This window comes from Gymnoscopelus braueri, assembly GCF_963280865.1.
Source record: "Gymnoscopelus braueri genome assembly, chromosome: 17".
Lineage (NCBI taxonomy): Eukaryota > Metazoa > Chordata > Actinopteri > Myctophiformes > Myctophidae > Gymnoscopelus > Gymnoscopelus braueri.
Window position 1 is genome coordinate 28,890,155 of NC_137617.1, and position 12,519 is coordinate 28,902,673.

The 12,519-nt window shown below is 39.4% G+C and overlaps 2 protein-coding genes across 2 annotated transcripts; both read right to left on the reverse strand.

The window, feature by feature from the left end:
• Window positions 1–531: 531 nt before the first annotated feature.
• LOC308104059 (uncharacterized protein) lies at window positions 532–4,463 on the reverse strand. Its single transcript, XM_080454331.1, has 3 exons — window positions 4,228–4,463; window positions 3,346–3,531; window positions 532–2,537 (listed from the first exon to the last, which is right to left on the reverse strand). The coding sequence occupies exons 1-3, from the start codon at window positions 4,352–4,354 to the stop codon at window positions 934–936; spliced, it is 1,917 nt and encodes a 638-aa protein (XP_080310457.1). The 5' UTR covers window positions 4,355–4,463; the 3' UTR covers window positions 532–933.
• Window positions 4,464–5,742: 1,279 nt separating this feature from the next.
• Window positions 5,743–11,879, reverse strand: LOC308104063 (uncharacterized protein). Its single transcript, XM_080454337.1, has 3 exons — window positions 11,598–11,879; window positions 8,083–8,694; window positions 5,743–6,571 (listed from the first exon to the last, which is right to left on the reverse strand). The coding sequence occupies exons 1-3, from the start codon at window positions 11,800–11,802 to the stop codon at window positions 6,546–6,548; spliced, it is 843 nt and encodes a 280-aa protein (XP_080310463.1). The 5' UTR covers window positions 11,803–11,879; the 3' UTR covers window positions 5,743–6,545.
• Window positions 11,880–12,519: the final 640 nt, after the last annotated feature.

Genomic DNA, 12,519 nt, shown 5'->3' on the forward strand with positions numbered 1-12,519 from the left:
TTATGAATAAACAAAATCCAAGAAGTGCTGCCCAGTGGCATAAACTGCAGACCAACAAGGAAAGAATAAACATGTGATATTTTCTCTTCCTGAACCATTTATCTGACAAGGGTCACAACAATTCAAAGATATTGTTAATTCATAAACTTAGTTAAAGAGCACTCCATCAAACCTTCGGCTGAAGTTTTCCTCCCAATGTAGAGGAAAAAGGCTTTTGTCATATAATGTGACCTACTCTTCTTTAATATACAACTTGCTAATAACAGGAAGTAAGAGTTGTAGTTTTCACATTTATGAATTTTTACTGCACTGGAGTAAACTTCACAAAGTTAGCAGATTCGGAGACACACACTAGACTGCACAGTTTTCCATGGCTGCTATGGATCGCCAGCTATACAACAAATATGTAGAGAGGATGTTGTTCGCAATAGTGGCCCTTTAACTAGGGCAAGACTGCAAACAAAACAACTTTGTTCCCCAAGTATAGTAATTTTGTGCTCATTTGTGACCAGTAGTGTTCTTACCTGATTCGATTGTCTGTTTGAAACCAACCAACACGATGTTGATACATTGTTTATCTTTTGGTCTCAAATTAAGTGGACTACAAGTAAAGCTAAGTGGTCACAAATATTTTAGCAATAGTAACAAATGAGAAAATAACTATACAGAAGGTGAAGATGTTAAAAAGATGAAGGAAAAAAAAGAAATTAAAGTCAAACAATTTCCCAACAATTGTGCATTTTCAAAAATAGCATCAACCTAAAAATAATTGACAAACTCACAACCCCGTTGCATCACGGCACATGGTAAGTTCAATCAGCTATTTATTGTATGATGAAGTATATAGGGCTTAAGTGGTTAACTAGTCCTAGTTTCTTATGTTTACTTTACAACCTTGTAAAAAAAAACATACGTCAAACACCCTTACCACCATTACAGACATGTTAGTTGTGAGGTTTCGGCCCTGTGAATCTGAACGTGTCTTTTAAGATCCTCTTTCCGTAAAAATGTTTTACCACACACACCGCAACCATGAGCTCTTTCCCCTTCATGAACACCCATGTGTTTGGTCAGCGAGCCGCTTGCGCTGAATCTCTTGCCGCAAACATTGCACAAATATGGCCTCTCTCCTGTATGGGTCCTCATATGAATTTTCAGGGCTCCGCTTTTGTAGAACTTTTTCCCACATACACTGCAGCTATGTGTTGACTGTCCTGTATGGATCATTGTGTGGGTTTTCAGAGTGCCTCGCTGTCTGAAGCCTTTGCCGCATACACTGCATAGGAATGGTTTCTCTCCAGTGTGAATTCTCATATGAGCCATCATATATTCTTTAAAGCTGAAGCTCTGGCCACAGATGCTGCAAACATATGGTTTCTCCCCTGTGTGTACTCTCATGTGTCCCATCAGATTTCCATTTTGAGCGAATGCCTTTCCGCAAACAGAACAAATATAGGGCTTTTCACCCGTGTGGGTCCTTAAGTGCATTTCTAGCTGTCTATGCCCCTCAAAGTGTTTTCCACAAACTTCACAATCATTTGTTGTAATGTAGGTTTGCAAGTGAAGTCTCAAACTCTCTTCAGATTCAAAATGTTTCCCACAAATGCCACACAGATTGCCATCCTTCTCTTCTTCTTGTACGTGCTTTAGAAAAGAGGCCCTATAGCAGAAAGACTTTTCACATACTTTACAACTGTATTTCAAGAGAGATAACTCATTGCTTTCCTTGTTCTTAGATTTTAGCTTGCTGGATATTTGAGCTTTCTTCTTTGACTTTAGTTTAGCTAACCGAGCCGTTTCGTTTGGTCCATCTTCATCGCTGTCATCATCTTCACTCTGGGATCCTTCGCTTCCCTTCCAGTCCTCATCACTGTCACCATCCTCACTTTCAGCTTCAGAACAGTTTGACTCTGACTGTTGATGTTCTGCAGTGGCTGGATCCCTGCAGCTGTTCTCCTCGTTGTGAGTTTTCAAGTGCAGCCTCAAGCTCTCACCCGACTCAAGATGTTTCCCACAGACCCCGCAGAGGTCTGTGCTCTGCTCATGTTTCAGCACATGTTTCAGAAAAGAGCGGTTATACCGGAAAGACTTCCCGCAAACTCTGCAACAGCTTTTTCCTGAATTCTGACTTGTAATTTTGGTGCTGTGTTGCCTCGTATGTTTTTGAGAATTCTGCATGAAAAGACCTTTGCGGAAAGACCTACCGCACATTTCACAGCACTCAGTGCCCTGACTTAATTTCTGTCTCTTTGTTTTCTTTGATTTCAAAGACTGTGGATGCCCATGCTGCTCCTTGTCACTGTCCCCGTCTTCTTCCGGGGCTTCAGAACAGTTTGAAGAAAGGTCCTGGTCCTTACCAGGTTGTTCTGACACCAGGACGTCTCTTTCAGGCTCTTTTTGTAACTCCTTAGGCACCTCTTTAACATGTTGGGGATCCGTGTTTCCCTGATACTGATTGGGGCATGTCGTCTCCTCACGGTGCTCCTTCTCTGGGGTAACCTCCTCTTCAGAGGTAGACCCAGTGGGATCCACTCTGTCTGGAGAAGGGAGACCAAAAAAAAAGAATTCAGCACCCAGATGAATTCCTGATGTATCTACAATGGGATTAGTTCACTCAGCTGGCTGCACTGCACAAGTATTTTTATGTTACCCAATTTGGGGGTGATTTTAACTTGCAATTTATTAAAATAGTGAAAAAAACACTGCTCATCTGCCAGTAGACTTGGATGAGGTGCTGGAGCCAAAAGGAAACTAAATTAACAATTAAAGGGAGCCTCTGCACACTCAAAACTGTGCAAAATCATTACCTTTTGGTTCCTGTATATGATTAATAATGAGACGTAATTACAGTTTCACTTTCCAATTCATAACTGTAGCAGTTGTTTAATACTAAATAATAATACAATGGTAGCCTATCCTGGCCTATTTTAAGGTTATACAATTCCACTTCTAATAGTCTCAAGCATGTTATATTGTTTTGCTCCCTGGGAAGTAGGCTGATAATAATCATATTCTAACAGTCCACTTTAATATAAAATCAGTTATCTGGTATTGAATTAGATGTTTTCAAAGTTATATAAGCAATAGAAAATAAGAAATGTTTAATTCATGGTAAAAAACTAAGGCACTCCGTGATACTTGCTTTTATAATTATATGCCTAGAACTTCTTCCACTAAAGAGGACCTGTTGATTGAGCCATTTGGATCAATGCAGAGCTTCCGTCCCTGTTAGATTCAATTTTATTTTCACTCATGATGATGACTGACTAATACAACATTTTAGTTCTGGGAGTAAACAAATCACATTTTTGTGATCAGAAAATCATAACTTTAATATATACAGACCTGCTTTGTGTAAATATGTCTCTCTGAGATCCAGCAGTTTCCGTTGGTGGTTCATGTCTCGCTGTTGTGAGTGAGAAACATCTGCCTCACATTCAGCCAACATCATTTCCAGGATCCTGAATATCTCTTCAGCAACCATCGTTAGTCTCTTGTGGACAACTGTTCTCTGCTTTTTAGGTGACATTTCTGGAGTACATACAGATATGAGATTAATTAGAGCAGTCAAGGAAATCCCTTGAAAAGATGCAGATGACATTTTCCAAAAGATGGCAGCAAGTGTACTGCTATGCCTTGCAGGGGCCAAGTCACTTAAAAGACAATGTGTTGTATTCATTTTACACACTGAAGCTGTTCTAAAGACATTAACATCTGAAATGCACATTCTGCATCCGAAAACATATCTTGGGGAAAGCAATGCCCTGCCCCCCCGGCCCATTTTAAAAAAATGTCTAACAAGAAATGTTATTGAACAGAGAACATGTCTGCTCTGAATAACAGAGGCCAACAAGTTATCGCCAAATCATGGGATTACTTGCTTTCATGTTGTGACTTGTGTTGTTGACAAATTTTACATCAAAAAGGGTTTTTACAGGACAACACCGATATATTATTACTCTATGGACAGCACTTATATTAGTTTTCTTGTATTTTCAACTCCCATAGTATGACATGAACGGATGGGTCCCCAAATAATGATGTCATGTTATTTACAACCAGTCAGTGGGAAACATGCTGTTATGCCTAATTTATACTCCGTTGTGCGACGGTGTCGCTCGTCAAAAAGAACAGATCTACAAGCTAACAACGCGTTGCAGTGCGACGCGTTGTTAGCTTGTAGATCTATTCTTTTTGGGCGAGACTCCCCCACCCCGCTTCACGTACCTGAATGGTTGTGTAACATCTTGTTCTCTGCTAACGTTATTATTCTCTCCACTGCTCCCAGTATATCCTCTGCAGCGGCGGCTAATCGCTCTGCAACAAGCGCCTTCAATGCTTTGATAGTAGACATTGTTATTGCTTATCAGTTTTCTTGGATCTCTGGGATCGTGTTTTAAACAAGCTACGTTAAATGATTATGATCAAATACAAATCTGCAGATTACAGTAGATAAACACCGCGACGCCATTTTGAGGAAAGGAGGAAAAATGCTTCCGGGGTTCAAGTTTAAAAAGCATGTCTTGCAGATTAAATGAATTAAAATATTTAAAAAAACATATGACACTTTGCCCAACTTCCATGAACATTATTTGTCCTAGAAATAATGTCTATATATACATTTCATGTATTCCAGATGGGAATACATTAAATGTAAGTGGGCTAATTCACATGCCAATGGAAATCACATTCCATCCAGTGAAGTATTTCAAAAGTTTAAATACCTCATAATCAGGGATGATCTCTGTGATGATGATGATGTGCAGCCCCAATGTAAACTATAGTCGTAAACTATGTGGGCAAGCCAACAGTGGTGGAAAAAGTACTAAAATGTTTTACTTAAGTAAAAGTATCAATACTGCAATGTGGAAGTACTCTGTTACAATTTACAAGTAAAAGTCTGGAATTCCAAATGTACTTGAGTAAAAGTACAAACGTATTGGCATCAAAATGTACTTAAAGTGCCAAAAGCAGAAAGTACTCACTATGCAGAATTTCTCAAGTTTTCAAATGTATACAATGTCAATTTATTTTGTTGTTGAAAATAGCAGATCTACTTGAGGGCTTGAGTAAATGTACTTAGTTATTTTACACCACTGCAAGCCAACCTGCTCAGGTCCTGCTGGCACAACATTTCACGTGTGTACACTACAGACAATGTCAAAAAAGCACTTTTTAAATTGTACTCTATTGTACTCCACTTGTGGTGCCTTTATAGTAATGCAAAAGTAAAAAAAAAAAACTTCAGGTGGCAATGGCATAATGATGCATTTTGAATATTGCTGAAAATACATATTAAAAAATAATTACAATAGTTCTGTTTGCAAACCCATGTGTGTTGCATGTCCTTCTTACGATTTTCCATCAGTTTACTTACAGTAACTAAGTAAAAGCATTAAAAGCATTGTATACATGGAGTACTGATAGAACATGAAATTGCTAATTAATTATTGCATGAGTCTTGCCTTGAAACATTTAAGTAGGCTATTCAGCACTTACAAATATAGTACAATTGTGAAATAACTTTGTTAAAATGGGGAATGTCTGAAAATAGTGTATTCATTTAACATTCCTAAATTACTGGATATTAGAACTTAAAAATTCAAATCCAAATGAGATAATTCATTCAAATTTGGTTCCAGGTATGCATAATAAAGTTGAAATTCAATTGTAGAATTGAACTGCAATTGCTAGGTGATTAAGTCAAGTTTTATTTATTCTTTAAACATATTGTTAAACAGAGCCTATTTTTCACAGTCGTTTCCATCATGCTGATCTGTTAATAGAAATTATGTTACAAAATGCTCCTGATTAAGTTATTACACTGAAGAATACAATCTAGTTCTCCTGGGCTCTTCGTGAAGTAGCATACCTACAGTATATGCTTTAGGAAATCAAGCAAGGAACTACATAGAGTACACCCATAGGATGTAAGCAGAGTCAGCAGAGCAATGGATTATTATCCACAGAAATACCCAATCAATTCAGAAATCATCACTTCAAAGATATATTACTTCTTTATTAGCCTTAAAATGGGAAATAGCACAAGAAAATGGTCTGTTCACTGTGTTGACCTGTGTGTGACAAAATATTGTCACAAACTGTGCAGCTGGCTGGCCTCTGTACATGTTACTGGAATTAACCTGACTCCTTGCATCTGGCAGAGCCAGGTTACTCTGGAATAGCAGAGCTCGTAAATGGTGAATAAACAGGATCCCCTTACAAATTACACTCAACCTCAAATGTAAAATACAACAAAACAATAATAATAAACTATTTATAAATATTTTTTAAAACAGTGAAAAAATACAGTCATTAGTATAACAACAGTCAAATAAAATTCAATGGCAAAGTAATTAAAAATTGTAAAATCAAATTGAAAATGCAAGGAAAATAATGTGGCTAAAAGAGACAATGAAATCTAAGAAAAGGCCTAGATATGCAAATAAGTTTTCAGATGTGATTTAAAAGATGACACCGACTTTGCTACCCGTAAATCCTAAGGCAGGGCATTCCAGAGCCTAGGTATTTGGGCCACAAAAGCCCTATCCCCCATGGTGACGAGTCGAGTCTTGGGAAAAACAAAGAGAGCCATACCTGAGTACATAAGTCTGTGCACCGCCTCATACAGGACCAGAATCAATAAGATGTAGCTGGGAGCCAGGCCTTGCAGGTCTTTAGAAATCATCAGTAGAATTTCTAAATCAATTCTGGAACTCACCAGCAACCAGTGAAGGGAAGCTAGGAAATGGCCGTTGTTACGACACAGCCTAGGGGTCACCAGGTGCAATATATGGTTAAGGATAAGGATAATGCCTTTTAAAAGGACGTTCATGAAAGTCCTTGCGGGCTTGTTTCCAATGAGGGCCTGTGAGCAATTAGGGGTTAAGAGTCTTGCTCAGGGACAAATTTCATTTCATCGACACATATGCTGGCATGGCCTGGAATCGTACCTGGGGCAACCAGGACCTCTGGTTCCCTAGGCGGGCTCACTAACCACTCAGCTATGGCCGCCCCACAATGGCCTTACTCATCAGAGGATTCCTTGCTATTCTTAATTGCCTATGTAATCCTGGGCGCTACTCTCCCTCTGCCAGCCTGGGGAGAGCCCAGAACTAAGCTAATGCCTCCTTCAATGCATGAGGAGCTAGCAAGCCGCTTCTTATCATCTGACAAGGGGGAGTTTTCCCGTTTTTTCATGAAGTTTCCTCCCTGGTCTTTCATGAAGTTTCCTGTGTCTCCGCATGCTGTCTTCCCGAGAAAGCTTTTTGCCACAAACTAAGCATTCATAAGCTTTAAGCGCTGTGTGCATTGTCATGTGTTTTTTCATCGTTGCATTTAGGCGAAAGCTTTTGTCACAAATGGAACACTTATATGGTCTGTCCCCTGTGTGCACAGATATGTGTTGGGTCACATGATCCTTTTGACGAAATCTTATGCCACAAAATTTGCAGCTGAATGGTTTTTCCCCTGTATGAAGTAGCATGTGTTTATCCAATGTACTACTGTGGCGAAAGCTTTTGTCACAAACTGTGCAACTGTATGGTTTTTCTGTTGAATGTGTTCTCATATGTGACTTCAGTAGCATTTCCTTACGAAAGACTTTGCAACAAATTGTACAAGTTAAAGCTTTTCCATATGTGTGTTGGTCCCTCATATGTTCTGCCAGAGTAATAATCGTAGTAAATATCTTACCACAAACATTACATGTCCTGTGAGCTTCAAGGTGAACTATCAAACTCTCTGCATACTCTAAATGATGTCCACACAACCCACAATCATTTAAATGGACATCCACATGGTTTATAAGAGCTTCCTCATCATTAAAAGCTTTCTTACACACTTTACAACTCAGAGGTGATGAAAACTTAATGATTGATGATTTATGTTTCTGGCGTGACTTTCGAGAAATCTTTGACTTCTTCACATTTGATCTTTGACCTTTCACTGATGTACCAGTATCTTTTGGTGGCTCTTCACAGCTCTTCAACTTCTTCTTCAAAGTTAATCTATGTTCTTTAACCTTGCGAGTGACTTTTCGTTCCTGTGAATTTCTCCCCGACAGGTGTTCCCTGATCTTACTTGAAGACCTCTGTGTGGAGAGGTGCCCATCATCATCTGTTGGTTCTGGTTTTTCAAAGTCCTTTCCATCAGAATGAACTTTCACTGACGAACCAGTATCTTTTGGTGGCTCTTCACAACTCTTCAACTTCTTCAAAGGTGATCTATGTTCTTTAACCTTGCGAGTGACTTTTCGTTTCTGTGAATTTCTCCCTGACGGGTGTTCCCTGATCTTACTTGAAGACCTCCGTGTGGAGAGATCATCATCTGTTGGTTCTGGTTTTTCACATGCTTCTCCATCAGAATGAACTTCCACTGACGTACCAGTGTCTTTTAGGGGCTCTAGACAACTCTTCAACACCCTCACAGGTGATGTATCTGCTTTCACTGATGTACCAGTGTCTCTTGGTATTTCACAGTCCTCTTCATCAGAATGTATGTCCCTTTGTATTGGTGGGGTATTTTCTTCAACATTACTTTCCATGAGCACTGATGTCACCTTGGAGCTGTTGGCTTCCGCTAGGTCCTCCGGTCTCCTACAGTTCTGTGGCAGCTCCTGGTCCAGACAGCGATTCCCCTGTTTCTTCTCAGGGCAAAGCCCCTCCTCATTGTGGACAGGGAGGTGCAGGAATTCTAGAAGTTGTAAAGGGAAATGTATATTAACAGCTAGAACTAGTAGGGCTGAACAATTTGGGGAAAAGATCTAATTGTGATTTTATTTTCAGTCCAATATTGCAATTGAGAGTTAAATTGAGGTCAAGCTTTCATTCTGTTTGCAGTACTAGTGCAGTGCAGTTCGGAAAAGCGTACCTGCTCATGATGCATTGTTCATTTGTTAATGCAATATACATATACTAATGTATCGTATACTTATGCCTTTTACACATTCTATAACAGATTTTAAGATTGCATTATGTATTGTAGATAGATAGAAAAACAGAGTATGTATTTAAAATAATGACAACTTCACTGATACCAAGAGCAGTCCATCTCAAACTAAGAAGACAGGGCATGCTAAAACACTAGAAAAGTGCACTCCTTGGAGTGCAGATCCCCGCCAGGACGGGTTACCTACGCAGGGCTGTGTTGCGCCTTTTTATAGCACCACCATGACGTTGATTTGAAACAGGATCTTCCTTGACCTACTTGGAGTGTGCGTGCAAAGTATCAAGCCAATCGGACACTGCGTTCATGATTTGTGGCATTTTGTGCAAAAAGGCACCCTCTCACAAACTTTGAAAGCCAATCATAACCAATTGGAAAGTAATCTGACAGATACGTCTTGATCACATGACTTAACTACAGAGATACGGTGTACCAATTTGGGTGAGTTTTGGACAAAATAGTAGTAGCAAAAAACAATGTCACCACAGTCACAATGTACAGTTGAGCCAATTGAAGGAAGAATACACAGCTGCGGAACCGATTGCAAATGTGACGGAACAAACTCTGGTGTGACCCTTACAGCCCAAAGTATGCCCCCAGCCAAATTATACCTGGAGGTATATTCTGGGCTAGTGCAGTTTATACCCCGGGGTATATGTTGTTTACATCATCATTAGTTTAGTAATGCATTATTAAGTAACATATCTCTAGTTCAGATTATTCTATACAGAATGATCCATATAAAATACATTTGAATATCGTAGAAAAGTTCAATTCAAAAAGTTCAACTTTCATATACCGGTATTCTACATTAATTGCGCATAAAGTGGAGGTGATCAGCCTGTGGCACTGCTGAGGTGTTACGTAAGGCCAGGTTTGCTTTGATAGTAGCCTTAAAGGGATATTTCACTTTAAAAAATTGGTTCATTTTATCGTCTACTCAGGCTTTTAGGAGCACCCTGGACAGTTTTTAAGTTGCTTGATTCAGTATTTATATATTTGATATTCATTTTATCAGACATGCCCCTTCCTATACAAACCCATTGTAACTCCAAACTCCATTTTAACCATGTTAGATTAATCGGAAACACCCGTCCTTGGTTCTGGTGACTGATATATTTCATTTATTTTTAATATTGTTTATGGAAAATGAAGGGAATTTTTTTTTTATATGGAATAAAATAAATGAAAAAAGTATTAAAACACGGCCCCCTCACGTATTAGGAGGGCAGAATGAGGACCAGAACCAAGGACGGGTGTTTTTGATGAATCTAACATGTTAAAAATGGAGTGTGAAGTTATAATGGGTTTGTATAGAAGGGGGCGCGTGTCTGATAAAATTAATATCAAATATCTAAATACTGAATCAAGCAACTTAAAAACTGTCTGGGGGGCTCACGAAAGCCTGAGTAGATGATAAAATGATTTTTTTTTTAAATTGAAAGTGAAATATCCCTTTAAGCTCATTTGTGTTGTTGAGTCTAGTGTCTCAGTCTATTCTCTGTGGGGTTCAGGTTAGGCCAGTTGGCTGGTCAGTGAAGCATTGAGCTTGTAGATCTGCTATTTTCACTAGTTTGGGTCCCGGGCGTCTAATTTCTCTTTTGGGTCTTTCTTGAACTAAAAAGTTTGGGAACCACTGCTGGACAGTGACTAGAGGGGTACTACTGGGTTTATTATATTTAGTAGTACTACTACTAAATATAATAAACCCAGTATATTATTCACCAGAGTACGAAAAACACAAGGAGGACAACAGAGGTTTAAACCCATCTGGTTTAACCCAAAATATATAAATTATTATGGGGGACTTTGGACATTGAAGTGGGGTATGATATGGACTAGAGAAGTACTACTTAATACAAAATATTATAAGGGGGGTATAATCTGGACTAGAGTAGCCCTGTGAACCATGGCTAAGACTAGAGATGTATTACTTGATATTATCCAGTATAGTATACACCCAAGTTACCGTATTCAAGACAAACACAAAGGGGGATATATTCTGGGCTGTAGCCTCTATTCTTTTAGGTAACCGGAACTGTCGGTACAAAAACAAAAATGGTAATTTATATTGACCAGATCGGTAGAGTAATTTCCGTTTCAACCGACAAAGTGTATTATAGAGAAGGTTGAGTCCTGATACATATTGGCGCCTCAAAAATACAAAACAAATACTTCTTTTTTTTAAATAGTGCCCAGTGTTCTCAGGGGTCCACTGTTCTGGATTACCGTTATCTTGAGAGGCATGATGATGATATTTACACATTATGGCGTCAACAACGACTTGACTACCATGTTGCCATGTCCGCTTATTACAAGCGACGCTGGGCTTGTTTTTCTGTAAAGTTGCTTGTAAATATTGGTAGTTGCGGTTTTTTGGGCCTGTTTCTTAACTGTAGTTGCTTATTTGGAATGGTTTCCTAATGTTGTTTAAAACAGTGGTTCACAAACATTTTCATGGCAAGGACCCCCTTTAAAAAAACTTTTTTCCTCCACATTTTGCTTTGTTGAAAATAGCCATAGCCGAGTCGCTTCTTTGGGCTTGTTTTCATAGACCTGGTGGCTTATTTCTCTCTCAAAATCTGGTAAAACTACTTGACTACGCATTGAGTTCAGTGAGTATAAGGCTAAGTATCTGCAGTTTAACCAACCTGATTTCTTTAAACGAACGTCGGGTTTCAACATGGCATCCAGTAGCTTCTGTTGGCGCTCGTTTTCCTTCTGCAAACGAGACACGTCTGCCTTGTACTGCTGATCAACCTCCCAGATGATCCTCGCTGAGATGCCATAGATCTCTTTGGCGGCTATAGCAAGCCGTTCGTTTAGCAAGGTGTTTAGCAGTTCAAGTTGATCCATTATGAAGTCAAGAGTGATATAATATAACACGTACAAAAATACAACGCAACGACAGAGTGAATCGCACCAAAGATGGCGCTAACACAACTAACAAGTTCTTCAGCAGTGTTCAGTCAGCAAATATAACGGAGCAAATATAAGACTTCCGGTGGACGATCTCTTCAGAATAAGAGTACCCTCTAGAGTAAAAAGAAACCATTGAAAACCATTGAAAAACGGTTCATTTGCACATTAAAACTATAAATTAAGCATTTAAACGAAGCTATATATCACATATTATGTTTCTGTGTAACAAAAACGGATTTAAAACATTAATTATTTATCTAAATTGATAGATGCTGTTCAAAGGAGTGCATAGCCTATACAAATTGGACACTGGACAGGAGACGGTAGTGCAGGGAACTTCTGAGGTACGCACACGTTCAGGGAAACCCCCTCTACACAGCCACACTCTCCGCTAAGCGGCACTAAGGTGTAAAAAAAGTGGCGGGCCGTCCAGTGAGGTCAAGGGTCAGAAAAGGGCCGTTTTCAGTGCATAGCCTATACAAATTGGACACTGGACAGGAGACGGTGCTTAGTGCCGGAACTTCTGAGGTACGCACGCGTTCGGGGAAACCCCCTCTACACAGCCACACTCTCCGCTAAGCGGCACTAAGGTGTAGAAAAAAGTGGCGGGCCGTCCAGTGAGGTCAAGGGTCAGAAAAGGGCCGTTTTCAG